General features: G+C 40.7%; 1 protein-coding gene across 2 annotated transcripts; it reads right to left on the bottom strand.

Moving 5' to 3' along the window:
• Positions 1-369: 369 nt before the first annotated feature.
• Positions 370-20,469, bottom strand: LOC119905441 (plakophilin-1). 2 transcript variants are annotated; one of them, XM_038722484.1, is made up of 15 exons: positions 19,724-20,469; positions 17,375-17,496; positions 13,850-14,032; positions 13,485-13,678; positions 11,883-12,024; positions 11,367-11,574; positions 10,563-10,731; positions 9,752-9,869; positions 5,172-5,339; positions 4,904-5,077; positions 4,402-4,555; positions 4,093-4,279; positions 3,489-3,573; positions 2,768-2,882; positions 370-2,605 (listed from the first exon to the last, which is right to left on the bottom strand). In XM_038722484.1, the coding sequence occupies exons 1-14, from the start codon at positions 20,154-20,156 to the stop codon at positions 2,808-2,810; spliced, it is 2,412 nt and encodes an 803-aa protein (XP_038578412.1). In that variant the 5' UTR covers positions 20,157-20,469; the 3' UTR covers positions 370-2,605; positions 2,768-2,807. The 2 variants fall into 2 exon arrangements, with proteins under 2 accessions (XP_038578412.1, XP_038578411.1); XM_038722483.1 differs by having other exon boundaries at positions 13,844-14,032; positions 19,724-20,462.
• Between the last annotated feature and the right edge of the window lie 4,383 nt (positions 20,470-24,852).

The following is a 24,852-nucleotide window of genomic DNA, read 5'->3' as shown; positions in this document are numbered from 1 at the left end:
CTATGAACTTATTTCTGGAGTTTCAGAATCCTCTGACGCATCAAATGATAATAAACAGCCAGTCAACTTTAGCGAACAGGAATCAGAAAGGTTATCTAAATCTAAAAATGTAGAAACTCATTTTGTTTTTATAGTTGTTTTGTTAGTCAGAGAACGGTGCGAGCGCACTCACACACTATACAAAAACATTGCTGGAATGAAAACTTGGAGCCTAATTAGTTCAAGAGATCGACAAGAAATGATGAACAGAGAATCCAGTATCTTCCAACATTCCTATTGTGCAAACATCAAATATGCACATATGAACTTTTTGCTGGCACGTTGAATTACTTTAAAATTGGTTGTTGAAAAAAAGACCACCAGTTGCAATGTTATTTCATATGTGTAATTTATTCTATGAACAGACTGAATAACAGTGAAAGCTCCTAATTATATGCCACACACACATTTCTCCAAAAATACATTTTAAGCAATACTGACATGACATCAATCTTCCCCGAGCCAAATGAACCTAAGCATGACTATATGTCTCAAGAATAAAAAACTGTCTGCCGTGGAGTATCGTCGGAGCCATGGGGAATCGCCACAACAATCTCATCTTTTCATAAAAATACTTAATAGTAATGTTTTCATACTGGGTCTTAAAACCTGTTTTTTCAATAAAAAAGACTATAGTTTGGTATGACAGCAGATATCCCGTAATGAGCCCTAAAAAATGTATAGGTAAGGTAGCAAAATTGACATATTAGTTGGAGAACCACAGGTCCAGTGTGCGGTATTTAGGAAGATCTATTGACAGAAATGCAATATAAGAATGTGTCGGCCACAGTAGCTTCTCCTACGTGCTTGTAAAAGGAGGACTGAGTGGTGACAGATGGTGCATTCAAATGGTGTCAGAAAAATCTGATTTTCTAACCTAGACCTAAAATCTTTGTTAAAAAGAGGGAATAAAGTGTACATGGGACAAAAAGAAGTATACAGAACAGTATACACATATAATATATAAGAAGACACAAATAGTCTATATTATATAAAGATATTAAAATAGGACCATATGAGTCACCTCAACACTAGATGCCACTAAAACTTGAACAATTAACCTTTAAATATTACATATTCGAATGCGTAGCTTCTCTCACCTGAGGTGGCACACACAGATCATAATTCATTACAATTATGTTCAAGGGCACAGCCCCTTCATTATCTCTTGTGTGTGGTCTGTTGAATAAGATATAAGAACTCTGAAAAGGCTCTCACTATGCAGCCAGCAGCTAACACAGACCACGCCAGGCTTCTAGGGATTTTCCAGCAGACGACTGACTTGCTCCAAATTTCTGTACATAGTTAATGAATGAGCACCAGTCTTGCCCTACTGTTACATGTTGTGTTCTATATTCCAATCCTTCTCCGTCTCCAATTCCTCCGTTGATGCAAGAAAACAAATTATAATGAAAAACAAGCCAACAAAAACAACATGTACAATTTTTAAAAGTTCAATAAGCAAGTTAATGACAAAGCAACAGAAAATAAAAGACTTGGTACTCTTGGTACTGCACTTTAAAGTGATAGAGAAATATGCTTTTTCACTCTCTTGCCTTTAGAGTTAGATGAGTAGACCGATGCTGTTCTCATTTCATTTAACAATTAAACAAACAAATTATAATGTGTAAATCAGTGAGCTTTAGAGGGGCAAGTAGGTGGACTTTGTCACTTTTGGCTAGAGCCAGGCTAGCTGTTTCGGTCTGTTTATTCCTTTGTGCAACGCTAAGCTAACAGCTTGCCGGTTGTAGCCTCATATTTAATGTACACATATGAGAGTTGTATCACTATTTATATCAACTCTCGGCAAGAAAGCCAACAAGCGCCTTTCCCAAAATGTTGAACTCAAACAAAGTAACAGAAAAATTCAATAAACTGCATTAGAGATTAAAAAAAAAGGTAGCATTTCTTTGCTTTCATGTGGAAACCTTGCAAATCCAATTGTTTTTTTTTCTCTTACTTCAACTGAATCCATTAACTTCAAGAAAGCCAACAAAAAAAAAGCATATTTAAAATAAATGTTATATCATCATACTTTATATAATTACAAAGCACATTCTTTAGACGTACAATATTTCTTCCGATAGCAACCCTGTATTTTTCTTATTACTCATCAATCATTGTTGGCTGCTCAGTCATCGAGGCCACAACAGGTATCTTACCTTTCAGCCACTGTAGACAGACACATTTGCCATTCATGACTCTAAACAGTCACTGCATGCCTTAAGTAACTTTGACTGCAGATAACATTGTTTATCTACATTGTGTGTTGTGGTGTATTGTGGCTCTCAGGCTATAAAAACTGGGTTTCAGCACATGCACACTTCACCTACCATAAAGACACTCAGCCGTTTATGTACACAGACAGAAACATATCCACGTTAAATACATACAACACTACAGGATTATTCAAGAATTTTAAAGCTTTTGTCTAATGTATGTTCAACATATGATTGACTCTTAATCGATAGGCTCTTTCAACAAGGATATCATGTGAAGAATGTAATTCGACTCTCCTTGTCACAAGGGTGTGGCCACACCAGTGTCTAAACATGCTGGTTCCCATCTGCAAGCGCACACAGGAACACATGCAGGAGAAGAGGCAGACAGAGAGAAAAAGTTGTAATCCTTCTGACACAATTTCTGCTTGTGTCGGCCCTGCTGAGCCTTTAAAAATCTGAATACATCTGAATTCATGCAGATACAGGCATTCAGAAGCAAGTCGTACCTCTCAGGCTCTGCGCTGCTGTTCCACTTGTTCATCACACTTACTCAATAACTTGCACCGACTTGTGCATTGCTGTGGTGTTGTCATTCACAAAAAGCGATTTGGCCATCCCCAGCTGTGGATCAAAATAAGAAAGAGGTTAATGGTGTTGCACAGACGGAAGCACACACACACACACACACACACACATATACATACAACACACCCTTGCTCTAATTGTGAGAGGAAATGTACCGTATCAGCAACTTATTGAGCCTTAGGTGAATCATGGCAGTGTGGGTGTTTTTACCTCTCTTGCCAGCTTTACTTTTCTGTCAGTTTTTTTAATGCCATGTATAAGCATTGCTACTGTTCATTTTATTGCTCGTAGTCATAAGAACATTTCAAGAACATCCTTCATGTCTTGAACTCGTCTTCATCTAGCTTCCTTTTTACATGTATTACTCCTCCCATAATAGACAGTGAGCACTGAAAACCAGTCTGCCTGGATTCCAATGTGACTGTTCCTGTATTCACTGAATTCTTGGGTGGGGCTGGAGGAAAGGGAAAGTCAGTGTGTGAGCCAGAGGAGTAATATTAAACACCCACCCACTTCAGCAGCACGAGCATGTGCTAAGCTTTTGCCCAACACATGGATACAATAGGTTCATGTTGTATCTGCCTTTGAGAATGAAGCATACAGTCAGTCACGCTTGTTGCATTTCAGTTCTTCCTAATTTACCTTTTTCACAACACCTTGCAAATTCTTCTCGTTCCATAAACTGTAGAGCAGTAGGGAAGCTGCTTTTCTGCTTTTGGGGAAAGCCCTAGGACAAAACGGCAGAGGTCATTAAGGAAGAGCACAGGCGAGCACAAACAAGAAACTGAAGAACTCACTTGCATTTGTACTTTGGAAACTTGACAGAGAGGCAGATTTAGCAATTTCACTATTACTCTAATGCATAAATGTATTCACAGAATATGTTTCTCAGGTAAAAAGCAGTTCCAAATGAAACTGTTGACAACATGTCCTGTGAACTTTCCAGAGTAATAGGAAGACTGTTTCTGGAAAGAGGTATTGCTGTTGATGTCTTATGTGTTTTTTCCAGTGCTGTGTGCACCACAAAATTCCATTCATAGCCATCACATTAGAGTGCAGGCAGAAATCCCAGACAGATCTCAAAACAGGGGTTAGATAAAACTCAAAAGGATCTGCAAACCACTAGTGGCGAGTGGGAAGAAAAATGCTGTTTGGTATTTGGGTGAACCAACCCAAAGTCCCAAGTAGATTAAACAAACAGTTTCACTGCTATCTCCCACACAGAGATGAATAAATGAAAACTCACCCGTTCTCGCTGAGGTCAGCCACTGATGACACCAGTTGATTATTAATGACCTTTTTGCTGACCTCGGTGTCCGCCAACATCAGAGTCCGTACTGTGCTGCAGGCTGTTGAAATACTTTCGTCAGACCTTCCCATCTCCGTGGGGCTAGAAGACAGGAGGCTGGTGAGCTCAGGCAGAATCTGCTTTGCTACAGAGAAGGAAACATACAGGAAATCCATTTTATGTGGACTAACTCAACGTGTATGCATCCGCAACACCGCTGCCTGCAAAAACAAACATCTCATGTCAACATGTCATGCTCTTCCTTACCCATGGTGGTCTGCAAACTGCTGGTACGGGACATGTTACCCAGCAGGCACATGGCAGTCTTCTGCAGGCTGCGGTTAGGAGACTTTATAAGAGCGGGCATGTACAGCAGAGCCCCCAACTTTTTAACCAAAATCTGGCTCATGGCACTGGACCCCTGGAACAGTAGCAAACACAATAAAGAAGGAGGAAAACACACTAGCTCCCACTTCACTATAGAAGTCCGTAATTATACCATATTTGCATTGTGATACTGAATCTAGCTGACTTTGTAATAATTTGACATTTGCATGACTCACTTTCCTTTCTCCTAACGTCTTCTTTCTTTCTCTAATAACCTCTGAATCCCTGGAGACAAAACTCCACCCTTTCTCACGAAACCATTTTTCTTGTATATTGCGCTGTTGTGTCATTATTCCTACCGCCTCTTTTAACTGAGATCATCCTAAATATCTTAATACCACACACAAAGGATAGGCCTCATAATTATCTTCTTGGCACTCACCGCTCCCTTGCTGGCAGTGAGGTTCTGCAGGGTACCACAGCAGGCTTCCAGGGTGGCATCTTTCTGCGACAAGCCCAGCAGGGCCAGGTAGGTCTGCATGGCTTTGGGGTGGCACAACCACTTCACACCTGACGGGGCATCCTCTGGCAATCCCCGAGCCACATCAAACGAAAACTGAGGAGAAAAGATGGGGGTTGGGGGCTTAGATTAAAGGCCCGTCATGATTTAGCCAACAAACATGGGTGAAGGTGTGGTGGCTGATGCCCACCTGCTTTTGAGCCTTGCTGCTCTTAGGGCTGAAGCATCCAATTGTGGGGCTTTTCTTACTCCCAGGTTGGTCCCCAGTCTGAGGTTGGAACTTGCTGAAGCACTCAGGGGACTCAGCCTCCAGTTGGTAAGTCAAGTTATGGAGGATGCATGCACAGTTCTCCACAGACTAGAGGAGAGGAGAGGAGCGGTTATTAACTACACAATCTTTTCATCACCATTTTCACTAGTAGTACATTAAAGGTCTTTTCTCATATTTTTGTTCATTATGACGTTTGGTCGTAATGCCATAGCATAGCAGATCTAGTTATCTGCCATTTCTATGTACATTTTCCAGTGTATTTGAAGACAACTTGGAGCAAATACAATATGATAATCTGATTCTTATGTGCACGTTTCTCAAGTGCAGAAATAAAAAAAATATATAGCTGTACGAGACAATAATCAGGGTCCAAACAGATAGTGAAATTTTGAATCATTTTTAGTGCAGAAGACCAGATGCAAGTGACATGAGAGATTAAAACAGCAGAAAACTTGATTCTAGGCGTTCTAGCCGTTTTTGAGATGATTGCAAAAACATAAATTTATTATTACAGCATCAGGATTTGCCCAGTTTGAACCCTGGACCTTTGTATCCCCAGAGAAGACAAACTGACTGAGCCACTGGTGAGAAGTGTTTTCCACACACCTTCTCACAAGTTATGACAATGACACCACATGTGCCAGATTTCTCAAAAGTAAAATTGCTTTGACAACAGTCAAATGTTGGTGAAAAAAATAAAAATAATAATCACAAATCATTCTGTTGGTGTCAAATATTTTGGTGACATTAGATCCAACACTGAGCAAAATTTTATGCATGCACTGAGTAGTGACCATAGACTGTGCAAACCAAATTTTGTACGATAATTTAAGATAAATAGAAAAATAGAAAAGATAGATTTATGGCACAACATCCCAGGACTGCTCAGCGAAACTGAGAACTAGCACCTGAATGCATGCTCCAAGTATGGTCAGCAGGTGGAACTTTTTTAGCCAAAAAAAGAAGAAAAGAACGAAAGAATAATGAGAATAAAAACAGTAGTGTAATGAAACCAGTGCACTTCTCATTCGGTTATATCTGCCCCTGGGACATCATTCGCCACACCCTCTACCTTTAATTCAGCTAACCTGTTGCCACTCCCTGAGTGGCTTTTTCTCTCTCTCTCTCTGTCAGCATCTCATCTCTCCAATCAAGCCTCTACAAATGCTCAGACCTGCCACTCCCACTCTGCCAGATCGAGCCGTTACATAACAGTTTTTGCATTTTTTGTGTTTTGTGCTTGTCATTCTTCGAGACGATCCTGTTCTGCATTTCCCTCGCAGACCTGCCTGTTCTCATCTCCAGCCCCCGACTCTTCTGCCTCGTCTGATCAAGCCTGCTGCTCAGCTCCACCCTGTTTCCCCACTCAATCTCCTTAGATCTCACTCTGGAGCTGGCCCCAAACTGCCCCTTACCCCAGCCCCAGCCACAGTCCTAGCCCCACAGCTATCCCTAACCTGGATACCATCATATTGTACTCTCCAATCAATATTTTAAACGTCATTCCTGTCTCCTCTGTGGCTGCATTTGGTTACACCAGGTCCTGCAGCCCTTGTAAACCATTCACTGCCACTGCCATGTAATTAAAGGAAGGTTTATGGGTAAAGGGTTTGAAATAATAAATGAAAGTAAAAAAAAAAAACTAGAACTGCAAGCAGTTAAAAGCGGGGTCCAAGCCTCCCAGCGCAAGCTGCCCCCCTGACCCCGCGGAGGGCGCGTGAGTCGGCCTGGGCATCCCGCCGCTGCTCAGGGGGCTCGTGGAGAATAAACGACCAGAGTTTGAAATGAAAGGGCAATGTTATACAGGCCTTTGGGAAGTGGTGCCGCACAAGGTCCCCAAGTTTGATGTTGATCGGGCATTCCAAACCAAGGCAAAATGTCCTGCGTTTGAAAATGCCATTGGAATGAATGGGATTTAGTGAGAGATTTCAGCTTCAATTTTAGCGCCACCTGTAAGTGGACTTGCACAAAATTTTTAAGGTGTCATCAGGGGCCCATGGGGAAGAATTGACCCAAATTTGGTATGAATGGGACCTGTGGTTTTGGAGATATAAAGATTTTTTTTTTAATAGCACCAACTAGGGACTAAGTGTACCAAATTTTGCAGAGCCCCTCAGGGGGGCATTCCACATGAGGTCCTCAAGTTTTCTGTTGATCAGCCTTTCCATGCTTGAGATATGTCATACATGCTGTTTTTAGCGTTTTTGCAAATATTTGTTAGGTTGTAATTGGGACATTTTTTGTCAGATCAAAATTCCCTCTACAAACTTTGTTCGGCTCGGTCCAGAGATGGTCCGTGCCAAGTTTCATGTCGATTGGACTTGCAGCTTCGGAGGAGTTAATTAAAATAGGTTTTCCAGTTTTTGCGATTTCGCGAAATGAAAACGTCATTGCACAGAGGCGTGTCCTATACTATCGGAATCAGCAGCATCCCCCAAACACGTAGACGTAAGGTTTATCAATGTGCAATGTAGTGAGCCATAGTTATCCTGCAAAATGTCCTTTGGTTGAAACTCCCATTGAAATGAATGGGGTGTTTGAGGTTCGATTATAGCGCCACCTTTTGGTCGAAGTGCACCAAATTTTTAAGGTGTCATCAGGGGCCCATGGGGAAGAATTGACCCAAATTTGGTATGAATCGGACCTGTGGTTTTGGAGATATAAAATGCATGTAAATCAATGGGATTTTTTTGGACTTCTTTAATCTGCAACAACAGCGCCACCTATAGGCATATTTGGATCAACTTTGGTGCATGTAGTAAGGGCACCATGCTGAACAATTTGGCACTGGTTTATGTGAGTGTGACTTGTGGTTGTAGAGGAACAATTTTATTGGATTAAATAGTGCCACCTAGGAGCGAGTTGCACCAAATATTGCACAGGCCCTCAAGGGGGCGTCCCACATTAATGCTCCAAATTTGGGGTCGATCGACCATTCCAAAGCGAAGATATGACATCATTTGCTGTTAGTAGCGTTTTTCGAAAACGTTTGCTAGCAAATAATTGCGTAATTTTTTGTCGGATCAAAATTTCCTCAACAAACTTTCATCAGCTTGGTCCAGAAATAATCTGTGCCAAATCTGGTGTCGATCGGACTTGCGGCTTCGGAGGAGTTAATTAAAATTTCAGTTTTCGCGATTTTGCGAAACAAAAGTTTAGGCGGAAATGGGCATGGCCTACACCATGAGCTGGATCCCCCGAACGCGTGGATATAAGGTTTTTGATATACGCCTTCGTAGGCGGGAGTTCCAAGCCCAAACGCGTTGATCTTGCTTATAGCGTCCCCTAGTGGTAGACATGTGCGGATTTTTGCGCCTACAAGAAGAAAACCTTACAGAGCTGACACAAAATATATTCAACATCTGTCTCCCACTCAGACAACACATAACCAAACAATACCTCCAATCATACTACACTAGTTCATTAAAAGAAGCCTGTATAAACACAGTACGAGCAGAGACATGGAATTAGGCACACACCCACACCCAAAACTTCCACAAATGAGTGGGTAGACATGCAAGCATCAGCTAAATATATACACACGCAACTCCGCCTGCAGTATTTACCTGCTTATGTGTGTGTGTGTGTGTGTTTATGGATGTGTTTTGTCAGCATTCCAGTGTGCATACATACATTGGGTATGTATGTATGTGTACTTTTTATTTTATATGCATACATGTATTTAAGGACATATGTAGTATCCAGACTGAACTAACTGAGACACAGGAGACACATGTTCTAAAGGAACTACGAGTAAACTAGAATTCGTCACCAGACTTGAATTCAACTGTAGCTGTTCTCGTTTGCTCACACATCCACAATTCAGTGTCAGAGGGATAGTGTGGGAAAAATGTTGTGAGCCAAGTTTTAACTTTTGATGTTGCACTGTAGTGATACATATCAGTGCAATTAATGCCAGTTCCTCCCTAAAGCCCTTGACAGCAGTGTTGTAACCATAGAGTGTATATAAGAAAGGTTGTAACCAACTATTACTTCCTCAAGTAATTGACTAATCATTCTATAAGATATTTGAATATACTGAAAAATGCATGTAACAATTTGGTCAAAGTCCAACCCACAGTCCAAAACCCAAATATATATAGTCTACAATCATACACAATTGAGGAAATTAGCAAATCCTCACAACTGAGATGATTGATCCAATAAATCTGTCATTTAAAAAAAAAACAATTAATCTATTATCAAAATAGTTGATTAATTTGATTTAGTCTGTTGACTAATATTGTTTCAGCTCTACTTGACAGAATTAGAACTAATTCTGTCAAGTATAACAGTGGTGTGGAGGGGAGTGGAGGAATTTAAAGAGCCAAGAACTTAAAATAATTTCAAATGTTATCAAACACTGAAAAATAAATTTAGTTTCTCTGTAATGCTTAGATAATAATTAGTCTACAGACTAACGACTAAAAGTGTAGTGCCCTGTTTACAAATACTAGTGGTGAGTTGGAAAAGGTTCTGTTACAGATGAGTAAGTTCACCTTGTCATCGGGGTTTTCCTCTGCCACGCAGGACTGGATGTAATTCATGAGGGAGTCGATGAGGCCCCGGCACTCTCTCATTGCCTGCCTCTCCTTCTTTTGGGCGCAGCTAAGGTTCCTACACACATTTCAATCATTTATTTAAATCCACATGGAAACACTAACATGTTCAAAATATATAAAGCAACACAGAACTGTGAGTGCCTCAACATGTAACCTGCACCATCACACCCTGTTAGCAAACTTGATCATGATGATTAGGCACGAGGTGGGCCGACGTTTCCAAAGCGTGATTTGGCAGTGGCCAATATTAAGTAGTTGCAACGATGTGTTGTGTTTAATATACATTTACATTAAATAACTGCCAACTAAGATAAACAGTCCTCTTTTCAGACTGATCTCAATAAGGATGTAAACCCTTCAATTTAGGTGAAAACATAAGTGTGTAGTGCATACATCACATAAAAAACATTTAAAGGTGCTGGGGGAAAAATAAAGGCAGAAATAAGACAAAGGAGTGGCTCACTGTACTGATCGGCACCAATACATTTCATTCAACAGAGCAATGTTTGGACTCGGAATAAAAACTAATTATTATTCTCACTATCAATTTGTCGATCAATTAAATGTTTCGTCGTTCGCAAATCCTCACACTAGACAAGCTGGAACCAGAGCATTTCATAATTATTGACTCATTGATTAATAGACATCACAGAATGACAGTGTGCAGGGTTTTGGCTGATCTCTGCCTTCATGAAAACCAACCATGTAAATAGGCACAGAGGCGCTGATCGTAATTAAATGTTCTCACCGCAGGCAACCTGTGGCACTGTAGAAGACATCAGGGTGTATGTTGTTGTTGATGCTGTTGTCTGACCAGGAGGTAAATGGCAACACCACATTCTCAGTCAGGGCGGGCAGTGCTGTAGCTATAAGTTCTTCCTTCAGCTTATCGTTGGAGGACAGGTTCCATAGCAGGCCTACAAATCATGATGAAAGTACAGTCAGAAGCATTAAAAGCAAAGCCATTTTCGAGGTGATTACGAAAACATAAATTTCATTATTACAGTGTCACCTTGAGGTCAATGAATGCAATTATTTGTGTCTGAATAGTGGATGAAATATTCAACCTTCGACTTAATATGACCTCAGTGAGTACTTGAAAACACACCACATGAATGCCCCCTTGAGCCAATTTTGATTTATGAGCATCTATGAATTGGCAAAACTTAGAGACACAAACGTAAAAATGTATAATTTCAAAAAGTTCAGATCAGTGAAGTCCATAGATGATCCTGCCAAAGTTTCAGGACAATTGGCTTAACGGTTTCTGACATGTTTTCGAAATTGGATTTTGAATTGCAACCCACATTTTGGTGAGGTTTGGCAGAGAAAAAGAACAATGAAAAATAATGAGTACAAAAGCAGGGTAGTTTTTGTACCCGTAAAGTGAAAAAAAAAAAAGCATTATGTTGTAAAGCACATGTTCTTGCTCAGTCTATGCAATATTTTTCCCATAGGGTAGCTCCTAAGACATATGTTTTTTTAGAAAAGGCCCACTAGGCCACCCTTTTACCCAAGATTTTGAGGTCATGTCCCAATAAAAACATCCTACCAGTGATTTGTTTCTGGGTCTCAGTAGAATCTGTCTCCTTCAGTAGCTGCAGGGCCTTTGCTATACCGCCACAGTGCTGAACCTCCAGCTTGTTGGCCTCATCTTTGAACACTAGGTTTCTCAGAGCCCCAGCAGCAGACTGACTCACCCCAGGGTTGGGGCTCCGCAGCAGGGATACCAGAATGGGGATACCCCCTAGTTGGAAAATCTGTGACACAGAAATGTGGAGGGAACGGGTGTTGAAAATGGGAGACTTAAGGCATGGCAAGTAATGCCTAAAATGCAAATTACAAGCAGAACAAGCAGCCAAGTGTGATGATAATCGCTTTCTCCTCTATTTCCCTCAAGGCAGGTTACAAAAAGGTTCCACCGATTGTGTCACCACTATAAGACAATCCTCACACAACTGTGATGTGATGTAAACAACACTGCAGTGCATGTGTACATATCTGGAGGGGGTGTCTGTGCATTTTAGGAAGAAGCGTTTACAGTATATTAGTGCGCGAGTGTTTGGACCTCCTGCTTGGTGCGCTCCTCTTTGAAGGTGAGGTGGTGGATGAAGCTGGCTCCACACAGCTGAAACTTCTCTTCAGGGTGAGACAGGAATTCTAAAGCCTCGTCTAGGGTCAGGTCTGACATGTTTATCGTACTGTTCACCCTGCAGTCGCAGGCACAGGAATGGAAGAGAGGGTAGGAAATTAGATATTTAATTAGTCTTATGCCATGAGTTCAGTACTGATTTAATACAACGTAGGAAATAGTTTTGGATGCATTTTAAAGAGAATGAGCGTATTGCTCTTTTGTCACATTAGAAACACAGACAAATTCAAGGCTCAGGGTTAATATCTTTTTAAAATACTCTTGGCTGCCAGCAAGAGAGCCAAAAATGGACAGTATCTCGCAAAAGTGAGTACACCCCTCACATTTTTGTAAATATTTGATTATTTCTTTTCATTTGACAACACTGAAGAAATGACACTTTGCTACAATGTAAAGTAGTGAGTGTACAGCTTGTATAACAGTGTAAATTTGCTGTCCCCTCAAAATAACACATCACACAGCCATTAATGTCTAAACCGCTGGCAACAAAAGTGAGTACACCCCTAAGTGAAAATGTTTTTGGGCCCAATTTGCCATTTTCCCTCCCCGGTGTCATGTGACTTGTTAGTGTTACAGGGTCTCAGGTGTGAATGGGGAACAGGTGTGTTAAATTTGGTGTTATCGCTCTCACACTCCCTCATACTGGTCACTGGAAGTTCAACATGGCACCTCATGGCAACTAACTCTCTGAGGATCTGAAAAAAAGAATGGCTGCTCTATATAAAGATGGCCTAGGCTATAAGAAGATTTAAAGATAGGAAGTAGATAAGAAGATACAAAGACAAGTGTGTCTTGCCTACAGTCAAGCATGGTGGTGGGAGTGTCATGGTCTGGGGCTGCATGAGTGCTGTCGCCATTGGGAGCTACATTTCATTGAGGGAACCATGAATGCCAACATGAATTGTGTAACATGATCCCCTCCCTTCGGAGACTGGGCCGCAGGGCAGTATTCCAACATGAGAATGACCCCGAACACACCTCCAAGACGACCACTGCCTTGCTAAAGAAGCTGAGGGTAAAGGTGATGGACTGGCAAAGCATGTCTCCAGACCTAAACCTTGTTGAGCATCTGTGGGGCATCCTCAAACGGAAGGTGGAAGAGTGCAAGGTCTCTAACATCCACCATCACCATGATGTCGTCATGGAGGAGCAGAAGAGGACTCCAGTGGTAACCTGTGAAGCTCTGGTGAACTCCATGCCCGAGAGGGTTCAGGCAGTGCTGGAAAATAATGGTGGCCACACAAATATTGACACTTTGGGCCCAATTTGGACATTTTCACTTAGGGGTGTACTCACTTTTTGAGGGGACAGCAAATTTATAGTTATACAACACAATATTTCTTTAGTGTTGTCACTTGAAAAGATACAATCAATTTTTAACAAAAATGTGAGGGGTGTACTCACTTTTGTGAGATACTGTACATATAAGATGTTACCCTTATCCTGTACATGTTTAATGCTACACATGTAAACCACTTCTTAATGACTGAAAATGTCAGGGGGACAGGTGAAACTCACGCTGATTGCTGCTCTAACTTGGATGTTTTCATGGTACCCATCTTGCCATCAGTTTGAGACAGGGCAGAGGGCGGCTGGACGATGCGTGTCTGGCTGCTGGTCATCTGAGTGCCATTGGTTATGGAATAGGTGCTTTGCCTATTTACTCGAGTCTGGAGGGAGTGCTGGCTCTGGGCAGCCTGCCCTTTGGCTCTCTAAAAAAAACAAGAGCAATGTACAATGCTTATACAGTATGGTAGTGTGCAATGCAATTTTATCTTATCTGTTTGAATAATTTATAAATTAAAAACCACATGGAAAATGTTTACTACTTTACTACTTCAATGACACTGCAGTTTAACATGAAAATAACTCATCACCATAACCATAGGTACAGGAGCAGGAGAAAAAGGAGGAGCCAAGGCAGGGTCACTGCGACTGGGTTTCAGCCCATTGGGTCTATTGGGCCAGGTGGAAGCGTTGTTTTGCTGTTCCCATATGCCTGAGGTGCTCACATATCTTCCCCTCATGGCTTTAGCAGATAGAGTGCGGCTCTTCTGAGTATTCATCTAAAAAGAAAAAATATATGGCTCAGGAGGTTAAAATACAAGAAACATTCCTTTTTAAAATTGCACAGCACAAAATCACACAACCTAACAGGAAATCCATTATCTGCTAAATAAGTGCAAGCTTCTCTGTAGCAATCCAGGTCACAAAAAAAGGAGGGAGCAACTTTCCACAACAGCAGTTTCCAAAGAAATCCCCTGTAAACCAAGACAGAGGACCTGACAGAGAGCCTGCATTCCTCTTCTTGTCCTCCTTTTCCTCAGTTTATGTTGAAGGCAACAGGACGCACCAAACAATCACACAAACCCCGGTAACACAATATCGGTCATTGGAGACTGACTCGAGCAGTAAGGTTATAACTGCCGGTGCACTTGAGCAGTTTCTCACAGAGGATCTTTGTGTGTGCAAGTCCGACAGAGCAGCCGTTAAACCTGTCTTCACAATCCTGATGTCACTAAACAGCTTAGTCTCACGTAATTACGCACTGTTTAGGTATCAATTTATTTTCACTTTTTGTTTTTTTTGTGTGTGTACATAACGCACTATTCAAGCGTAGCAGCAAAGTAATTAAGAAGAAAACTTGTTATAGCCTGAGCAAAATGACCGAACACGTCTTGCCAAAGCTTTAATGAAAGAGAAAGTCATTCTCGCTATTAAACCCTTTTCTCCTATTGGCTTATTTGAAAAATGAGTCACAAATCTGTCAGAGAAGAACACTGCCATCTGTCTTTGAAGACAGAAGTGTGAAGTGTGCAACACCTGACATAAATATCACAGCTTTAGAACAATTTCTCACATTTAATCACAGCAGCTGACATCTTAAGACCTTTTGATTTGTGGAATTTGTCAGGAAGAGATATTGGATAATTGACACACACGCACACACACACACACACACACACACACACACACACACACACACACGGCTGTGTGTACCCTCTCTCTTTTCAAACAGGACTGGTTGCTCAGTTACCACCATATGCTAGCTGCCAAAGCATGATAGGGGACAGATCTGTCAACAACACGTTTGACAAGAACTGACGTGAGCGTGTTTACTCTCAATGCGCTGCATGCTCCCTTCATTTGGGTACAACCGGAGTGAACCACCACGGCTCCTTACATCGAAGGCTGGACAATAGAGACGGATGCAAATTCAACAGAGCAAATACGAGCAGCACAGACAAACAGCAGGACACTTCTCTGTCTTATTTGGCGACAATCATTTCGTAAGAAATCCTAAAATATTACTTTTGCTGTTATTCAGATTAGGAAACTAAACAAATGAAAGCAGGATGTACCTGTGTACTACAAAATGTACCACCACTAATGTAGAAATCATATTTGAGATGATAATTATTGAAGTGATAGTGATGCAACAGGAAGGAGACACACAGACTGCATATCATCAAGGCATCAACCATGGAACCTTTTTTGTATAAAGAAACACAAAGTAATGTATGATGAATAATTAAGCAATGTAAGCAACCCAAAACTGCAAAGCTGCAAAATATGATGCACACTTTCCACTAAATTTACTGTAACGCAGTCAAATTTACTATGATACAGTACATCAATATTGAAATGTAAAAGTGAGGAGAGATGTCACATCTTTTGCCAAAAGTAAGATCTGTATGTACGAATCAGATCGTTAGTGATTAACACCACGTCACTAAAAACAAAGAAAAAAATTTGATGCAAATCGTATTTCTGTAACTTTGACCTTATAGCTCTCAGACTAATTTTAATGTGTAAATAGTTTTGTTGTTGCTTGGTTTGTTCTCATACAGTACATGCCTTTGTGTTCTTTTACTGTCTACAGTGAATGCTTTCATTTCAATACAGAAGTGCTAATACATACTTTGAATTTCACCTGTGACACAGTAAAGTGCTACATAAACAAGACAAAAAGTAGACTTAAGACAGAATTTGTGGTTACTCACACTGCAAGGCATCTTTTACCAAGAAACTTGTTTTCACTAATTTAGGTGACAGTTAACTCAACACAATGTGACAAGAAATGTATCATGATGTGGTGGTTGTGAGCCTTCATCTGGAATAATGGATCAGCACAGTCCCTAGACATGCCTCAACTCGCTGTCAGTAGGTCAGGTCAGGGCAACCCAGAGCAAGTACATTTCCACACACACACACACACACACACACACACACACACACACACACACACACACACACACACACACACACACACACACACACACACACACACACACACACACACACACACACACACAGAAATCCACACCGATGAAGTCAACATTACTCTATTACAACATTAATTGGGATTATTTCAACATTGCAAATGAGTAAATTGAACTCACCCTGACTCTTAGTTACAACGCTGAAATTGAGAGTGACTTTCAAAAACAATGTTTTCCATTTCCAACCCCCCCCAATTTTAGATTACACACATTTCTTAACCAGCAAAACAATATGGCTACACCATGAGTTCAGACAGTACAAGTATGCGTTTCATAAAACATACAACTGTATTGAATTAAATTGAAAACAATATCATAAATCACCCGTTACTGAGACATCCCTCCCATTTGGCGTTATTACCAACCTATTGATATGTTCCATGATTCTGTCATTGCTTATAAGTACATCACCAAAAACATTTCCCACAGTTGAGTTTCTAACCATTAACAGTCAGTTGGGATGAGCTATCAGCTAAAAATCTGGGAGTGTATTTCGACATTTTAGGAAGTACACTTGTTTTCTTTCTTGCTGAGGGTTAGTTTATAAGATCGATAGCATGCTCATGTCTGTCTATTCAGCTATTCTATTAGCTTAGCATAAAGACTTGAAACGGCTCACCTGGCTCTGTACGAAAGGTGACATCATCAGCCTATGAGCACTCCTGGGTAATGTGCCAGACTATTTCTTGCCTTCCTGGAGTTTCGGCTTGTTGCCCGGACAAGAAATAGTTTTGCACATAATTCCCTGTAAAACCACAACTCCTCGTAAAACCCAGAACATGTCATTTTTACAATTTGGTGTTTGTATGAATTAAACAAACAAGGTAAAACATGTTCATCAGTGATCTTTAGAGGTGCTGGTAGGCATATTTTGTTACCATTGGACAGAGCCAGGATAGTTGTTCTCTCATGAAATTATTCCTTTAAAATGTTGTGACAAAAATGAATGGTTGAATGATGGATTACTGCAGACTAGATAGAATAAAATATTTAAAGCCTATGTACACCTAAAACATTAAAACTGCTCAGCAGTAATGTACCATAAAGAATTTGTAACTGTAGTAAAACACTGATTCAGTGATAGTAAAAAGGGTTTGTGCTCTGTTACACGAGAGAAACAATTACCATTTTGTTGTAGCCTGCTGACATAGCGGAGCTGGTGTGGCTGAAGGTGCCATTGGTTTTGGATGGAGAGAACTTGAACGCTCCAAACTCGGTATATGTTGTTAAAGTCTGAGGAGACAGGCCTGTAAAAAGAGGAGACGTGTGAGAACTGAAAGACACAACAGAGAGAGACAGTGAAGAGAATAATGCAAGATAGGCAGCCAGACAGAACAGATCAGATACAAAGATGACTCCTGTACCCTCAAGATGTTACTAGGGGCACTAATGTCATCTCAATCACACCTATACAGATTAATGTCATCATGGTGATAATCAAAGGCTCCACTGAGCACCAAACACACTTTAAAGACAACATGAGGGTGTTGTCTTTATGTGGGCTTCAGGTTTCCACCACACCGATGATTGGTCAGATTCACATAATGTGCTTTCCTTTGTATTCATTATTACAAAGAGGTATTTCATAAATTATGTAAAATATGTCAACACATAGTCTTCCACATTTTTATAAAAGCAATTCATTAACTGGATTATTAATTGGATAATTAAAAAAGGGACTTGAAGACTTTACAAATTAATAAAGGAATGCATGAATAATTATTAATTTTAAATGTATATAAAAACTATTTATAAGCTATATTTGATTACTTTCAAATATTCAACACCTAAATCAATCAATCAGAAGATTTAAAAACGTTATAAAAAAAGTTATTTATTAATTCACTGTTTAATTTAATTTTGAATAAAACTATTAGGTGTAAATAAATGTCAATCATCATGAATGGCAGCCAAACCTTTAGTCAGACAGTAGGACAGACATAACATAATATCAGCCACAGTTCATTACAGACAGAGAAATCCAGCCTTTACACATTGCCAGCTTGTTTTCACATCTTTGTCCGTCTGTCTTGTTGGATGATTCATGGGAACGTGAGGCTCACAGCGATATTGTGCCAAATGTAGGGCTCTGACTTGTCCATTACGGGACAAAAACACATTTGCTCTCTTAGCCATCTAGCCAGGCAGATTGTTTTAATTTCATGTGTTGAGGCTTTATGACATCTGCCTATGAAACTTCTGCTGCCACTGAACACAGTGGAGGTGAATGCTTCAAAAAAACTGTTTTAACAGACTTGCTTTCTTTGGTGAGAGCAGACCTGCACACCAAAGGGGGGATATGTGCATTTTATTGTGCTGAAGTTGGAAATGGAAAGAACAGATCTATAAGAATGGTCTGATTGATTTTGGTTTTAAAAAATCCTCCAATGTGAACTTTATGTGATTCATGAACTTAGCTCTATCAAATAGTCTATTAAATGTTTGGCCCTAATATTAAAGTTAAGACCACCTAATGGCCTCAGGGTTGTGTGCAACTCTGACCTTGTGGTTGTATTTCTTATTAGGCCTATTCAGTGTTTGTCTACTGTTGTGTTTTGTAGACCTGCAAATTTGCCCTGAGCATAGTATTTTAGATGCTTTGTTTTCTTTTTCTTTTTTCTTTTTATTTGCTAAAAAACTATTTGAAACAGGCCAGTAGTGTCCTTATCATGCAGGACACAATTGTCACTATCTCTCAAAGCGTTAAAAGTGTTAACCGTAAAATAGCATACAGGCAATAATCTGTAAAGTAGTGGTATTGCTCTGTTTTCATAGAACAGCCATACACTACATCTCAACAGGAAGACCTGCACATAGGCCATTTCACAAGATAATAATATTTAGTTTCTCAATTTTTATAATGGCTCTTGCAGTAATGCCAAACACCAGAGTGGTTTTGAAAGACTAAAATGTAATTTTCTAAAGTGCCTGTGTGGGCTTTTGTGCCCATGGTCTTAAGCTGCATTCCTAACTGACTGAGAGAAAACTGTGGGCATACTCAGGGATAGTCAGATCTGTCTCCGACAGTTTGAGCTCTCAGAGACAACGCTAACAGAAATCCCTTTCTTGTGCAACAGCAGCCAAGCATCACACTTCACGTCGATGATAACGGCCTATTTCACTCTGACAAAGGTCTATTTTGGCGTCACCTATAGCCTGTTGACACCTCTGATAATGAGTAGGCTTTAGTGTGCCACGGCGACCTTAGATGACAGTAAAGTCAAGTCGCCATGTCACACTAAACTAGCTTTAGGCAGAACAGTTTATCTCCACTTTCAGCCTACAGAGAAACGAACTATATTGGAGAGGTCTGGTAAACTAGAGTAGAGTGCAACTAACGTTAGCCTCCTACTTCTGGGGAACTTGTGTGAGTAATAACTAACAAGCAAAAAGTAAGAGGGGCCTATGTAAAGGTGCCTGAAAGAAATGAAAGCGGTTTTAACATGTCGTACGCTAAAGCGCCATGTTTCATACTTGTTGGTGAGGGCGACTGCGTGCCGTTCTTCCCCGGTTTGGACTTGCTCCTCTTGATGGTGTGCACCTGATCCAGCACGCGCTGCTGTCCCGAGCGCAGCTTGCTGTCGGAGGGCAGCGCGAGCGACGTGTCCTCCACGCTCCCGATTGTCAACACGGATCGCAGCGGCTCCGGAGCCATCATCTTTCGGTGTCCGTGAACGGGATGGATGAAACCAGTTTCCACAAAGTGCCAAAAACTGCAGACCCGGAGGAGAAGTGCGGCTCGTCTCAGCGCCAAGGAACGCAGCGGAGGTATCTTTAGCAGGCTATTTGAAACGCTCTCAGAGCTGCGACGGTGAACTCCACCCTCGGAACCGCGCCCCGTCGAGGTGGGACAGAAGAGTTCACACGCAGGTGCGGAGTGAAGGGAAGGGCCGAGGCAGACGCGCATATGGTGAATTAGGAGAATGTGTTTTTTTTCATTTGATCAACAGATATACTTTTCTGAAATCTCTAAGATGTTTTTTAACCACACCAGAAGAAAGAATGTAGCCTAGATATCATATCCAGGGGAAACACACAACATGCGTTTTTCGCTCTTTTTGTTGCCCGTCTCTTCTGGAGGCTGTGGTGCCTTTGTATTCTGTAGCCTGATAGCCTACACTTCATTGGGTTAATTATAGGTCATGGATATTTTCACGACTTAGCTGACTAATGACTGTCACATTTTTGTATGATTTACACAATACTTGGTGTATCGGTGTATGAGAGAGGGAAGGGTGAATATTTCATTTCACTGTTGGTGGGGACAATAAAACCATCTCCAGAGAGAAAAAGGAGCCAATTTGAAGCAAGTTTTTGTGATTCATCAGACCAGGCCACCTTCCTCCATTGCTCCATGGTCCAGTTCTGATGCTCAGGTGCCCACTGTTGGCTCTTACCACAGTGGACAGGGGTCAGCGGCTATGGAGACCCAATATGCAACAAACTGCTATGCTCTGTGTGTTCAGACACCTTTCTATCAGAACCAGCATTAACTTTTTCGGCAATCTGACCCACAGTAGCTTGTCTTTTGGAACGGACCACATGGGCCAGCCTTCGCTCCCCATGTGCATCAATGAACCTTGGTGCTCGTTCACCGCTTTTCCTTCCTTGGACCACTTTGATAGGTACTGACCACTGCAGACCAGGAACACCCCACAAGAGCTGCAGTTTTGGAGATGCTCTGACCCAGTCATCACAATTTGACCCTTGTCAAATTTGCTCAAAGCCAGTGGGTGGGATATGCTGTCTACCGGCATTACACTCATAAACCTTGAATAATGTTGTTGTATGCATTTGAAGAACTTGAATGACTGTCCCAGTTTACCCAGACCATGCTGTCCCACATTCTCAATCATATTTGATAAAGTGGGACAACAAAAAAAGCTAAAACACATATTCAACACATGCATGGCCTCAGGTGTTGACTCTCACCCCAACAACTTCACGCTCCACAGCAAACCGCTCCAGTGTGTGCTCAAAGTTCCGTTCTGATGAAGCAAAAAGAAACAAATTCTTTGCAAAGAGCCTTGAGATCCCATCAATGATGATCACAAATAGAACAGGTGATAAAGGACAACCTGTGTCCAACACGCACTGAAAAAGTGTTTGAAGTTGTGCCACAAACAGACTGCTGCCACCACTGGCCCTGGTACCCCATACTCCCGCAGTACCCCCCACAGGAGGTCAGAAAGCCTTCTCCAAGTTTGAGAAAACACATGTTGCTCATGTTTTACGATATTGATATCACGCCACTGTTGTCCGTTGTGACTCAGTCCATAAATGAGCTGGGTAGAATGAAAGAATTTCTACTTAAAACAGATCACAATAACAGCCTGCACATGTTAGGACAGCAACGTAACATATTACCTGAAATGTATAACAGCTGTTGGCCAGTGACAATAATGAAGAAAAAAAAAAAAGGTTTTATGGTTTGTTTATCATCATTATTTCATTTTTCAAGACTTTTGACTTTACAAAAAAGATATAACAAGATATATAAAGTGTAGAGAATGTTGCCAGAAGCCAGAAGATCCGTTTATCTAGATGATCATGATTCATGAACTTAAAATGCCTAATAGATTTCTTTCACAAACAGCTGTAGTTTTCATCACCTTATTGTGTTATTGTGTAAGATTAAGCTGGACTACTTTTTTTTAAGCGTCTGGTTTGCAGACAAACTGTTCAGGACACAAGCAAGCAACTTGAGGAGATAGCAAAGACAGAGGGGAAAATAAAAAAGGACGAGGTGAAGGACAGGGAGAACATGAGGGGGGAAAATAGGAGACAAGGACATGCTCTGCATAACCTGATTGTTTTGGCAAAGTGTCTTCATATGACATTTTCCCACCACACCCTTCACCTCAACACTGCCACGACGCGATGCGCGTTTCTGACAATGTCATAAAAGTAAATAAACTCAGCCTTGATTGATAATTACCAGATGTTTTATCTGAGTGAGAGGGAGGAACATGAGCTACACATTTATTAGGTCCACTGATAGTGTCAATTCTTCTAAGGTGATCATATAGGCTGTAGACAAGCCAGTATTGTTTGGTCTGTAGACCAGAATGGATGATTTAACGTGAGAAACAGCCATGAGCAACCTGTTAACTATGTCAGCTATATTCTTGTACTGTTGCCATGTTGGAAGAATTAGATAATGCGGTAAGTACCACACCCAGCCTCAGGGATTGTGTGTGTGTGTGTGTGTGTGTGTCACTGTCCACCACTTACAGTTCTGGCAGCATGGCATTGGTAAGTCGAGCCTTCATAGACAGATAACACTCTGACTAATGTCTGCTTATAGAAAAGCCAAAAACTGAGGAGAAGAATGGGAGGATTAGTGGAAGTGAACAGTTGTATGTAAACTTGTTGACTTGCTGTAAATAGTTTTAGGGGGAGTGTGAACACCAACATGCTTGAGTGGCCAGTGTGGACAAGTGTCCATTTATGTTAAAAGTGAATAGGCCCTGTGCTGAAAACACCTCAAAACCCAAGCAATAGGTCATGTAGAGTGATGCAGACCATATGGACTGTGTGTGTGTGGAGTCACACATTTAACACATTGCTTTAACATGTATGCCTTGGAAAGTTGCCAGCAAACACACATTATGCAATATATTTATGATTTTGAAAGATCCAGAAAAAAGTTTTGAGCATTTAGATTGGTTTACAGGTGTACACACCCACACTATACAGCATAGTGTATAGGTACTATAGGTCAGGGCATTTATTTGACATAATCAGGTCTGACAAGATATGAGCAGAAGCTTCAACCTTCACCCTACAGAAGCAGGGCAGTATTGTGGCGTGTATGTATAGTATGTAGCAGCAGGGATGACCCAAAAGTATCTGTTGTTAAGCCTATATCTTTCAATTGTGTATCATTTAACTATATCAGTAACGTTTCCCCACAAGGATATTAAACTCCTTGAATGGTGCACATGTGGTATAAAAGAAGTATAGTGTATAGCTTTCACATTGGCAAAACACCACAAAGACAATATCAATAACCTATATGACTAATAATAATACTAACAGTAAAACATAACTGTACTTTAGTTTGACCCTTGTGTATCTGACAGATTCATGTTTTTTTCCTTCTAGCTATGCAGCTGTAAAGAGGTGCACTGATAGGTTGAAGGCATTACAATGGAGATAAAAGTGAAGACTTTCCATGACTGCTCTGGCTATGTCACACCAGGCTCTGAACTCATCTGTCCACTGTAAAACTGAGGCAACTGCACCATCTAGCAGGCCAAATAAGAATTGCAACCTACAGTATGTGGCATGATATGTCGTAACAGTGAGGGCAATTCATCTGATTACAAAAGTGAGTAAAACTACACGTACAAAAACCACGTGAGGACTCTAAAGCAGCTGAATGGAATCCAGACGTCTGTCACTTACTCATTTACATCTGTGCCACCTGTGTTTCTAGAACACGTCAAAATGTCTCCCCTGGAAAAGGCCTAAGACTAGAGCTTTGCTATCATTTTGACAGTGGTGCCTAAACGACACCTTTCTTGAGAAACATTCCCCCCCTACAAAATCCCTTTAAATAAATTGCATTAGCGTTACTTCTTGTACTAACTTTGAACCCATTTACAAAATCTTTGCCTAAATAAAAAATATGATTGACTATGAAATGATCAGAAAGTCTTGTTTTGTTACCGACACTTAAATGATGACAAAGCATTCGATGCCAACTTTCATTACTTGACAGCTTGATACTAGAGTCTATGACGCATTATGTTGGTACTCAAAAAGTATTGAGGTTCGATACCCAACCCTAAAATGGGACTTTTTGAATTTCACTGAACCAGAGTATTAACAGTTCAAAATGTAGAGGATTATTTAAGATCAGCTGTTTTAAGTGTTCCTATGAAGGCTACACGATTCTGCAAACACTGTGATTTTATTGGTACAGCATAAAAGGCACAGATTTAATTCACTGAGCATACTTGACCAAACGAGTGATAAGGCACAGCCAACACAGACAGGAAAAATAAAAGAATAAACATTTTGGCTGCACACACAGTGAACATGGTTATTTAAAACTGAACCAGTCGGCTCTTACTTTCATGATCAAGACAAATCATTGCCACCTTCTGCATGGTTAAAGAGAATCCCACCAGGAGAGGGAGTGATAGTCAAATAACAGTTACTAGTTTTAAAAAAAATGCTGGTAGTAAACATGTACCAGAATCCAAAAACATTACATAGAAAAAAAAAGATGGGATAGAGCATATGTAATCTGGATACTTTGCTAGTGTTATCAGGCAAAACATCTACCCCAGTGCACGGTGGGTGACCTTAGTGTGGTCTGTACCATACATCATTTTGCATACATAAAAAAAAACACCAATCATATATGATGTTTAGAGTAACACTTCTAGCTGTGCTGGTAAAATACAAAAAAGAAGTTATTTCATCTTTACAAAAACGAGTCTATCTTGTTTTGGCTTATAAAACAGTACCATTACAAGTGTAGTGTACATATCCTATACATCAGTGCTCCTCAGGTTAAGGCTTTATGAACCAAAGCACATTCTTATCCCAACTCACGTGGAGGTAGAAATACTGCAGCAAGCCCACACAGT

The sequence above is a fragment of the Micropterus salmoides genome, unplaced genomic scaffold (genome assembly GCF_014851395.1).
Source record: "Micropterus salmoides isolate LMB-PRFRI ecotype aquatic unplaced genomic scaffold, ASM1485139v1 Ms_hic_scaffold_16, whole genome shotgun sequence".
Classification (NCBI taxonomy): Eukaryota; Metazoa; Chordata; class Actinopteri; order Centrarchiformes; family Centrarchidae; genus Micropterus; species Micropterus salmoides.
The sequence above is the reverse complement of the archived record's forward strand: the minus strand, read 5'-3'. Positions and strand labels throughout refer to the sequence as shown.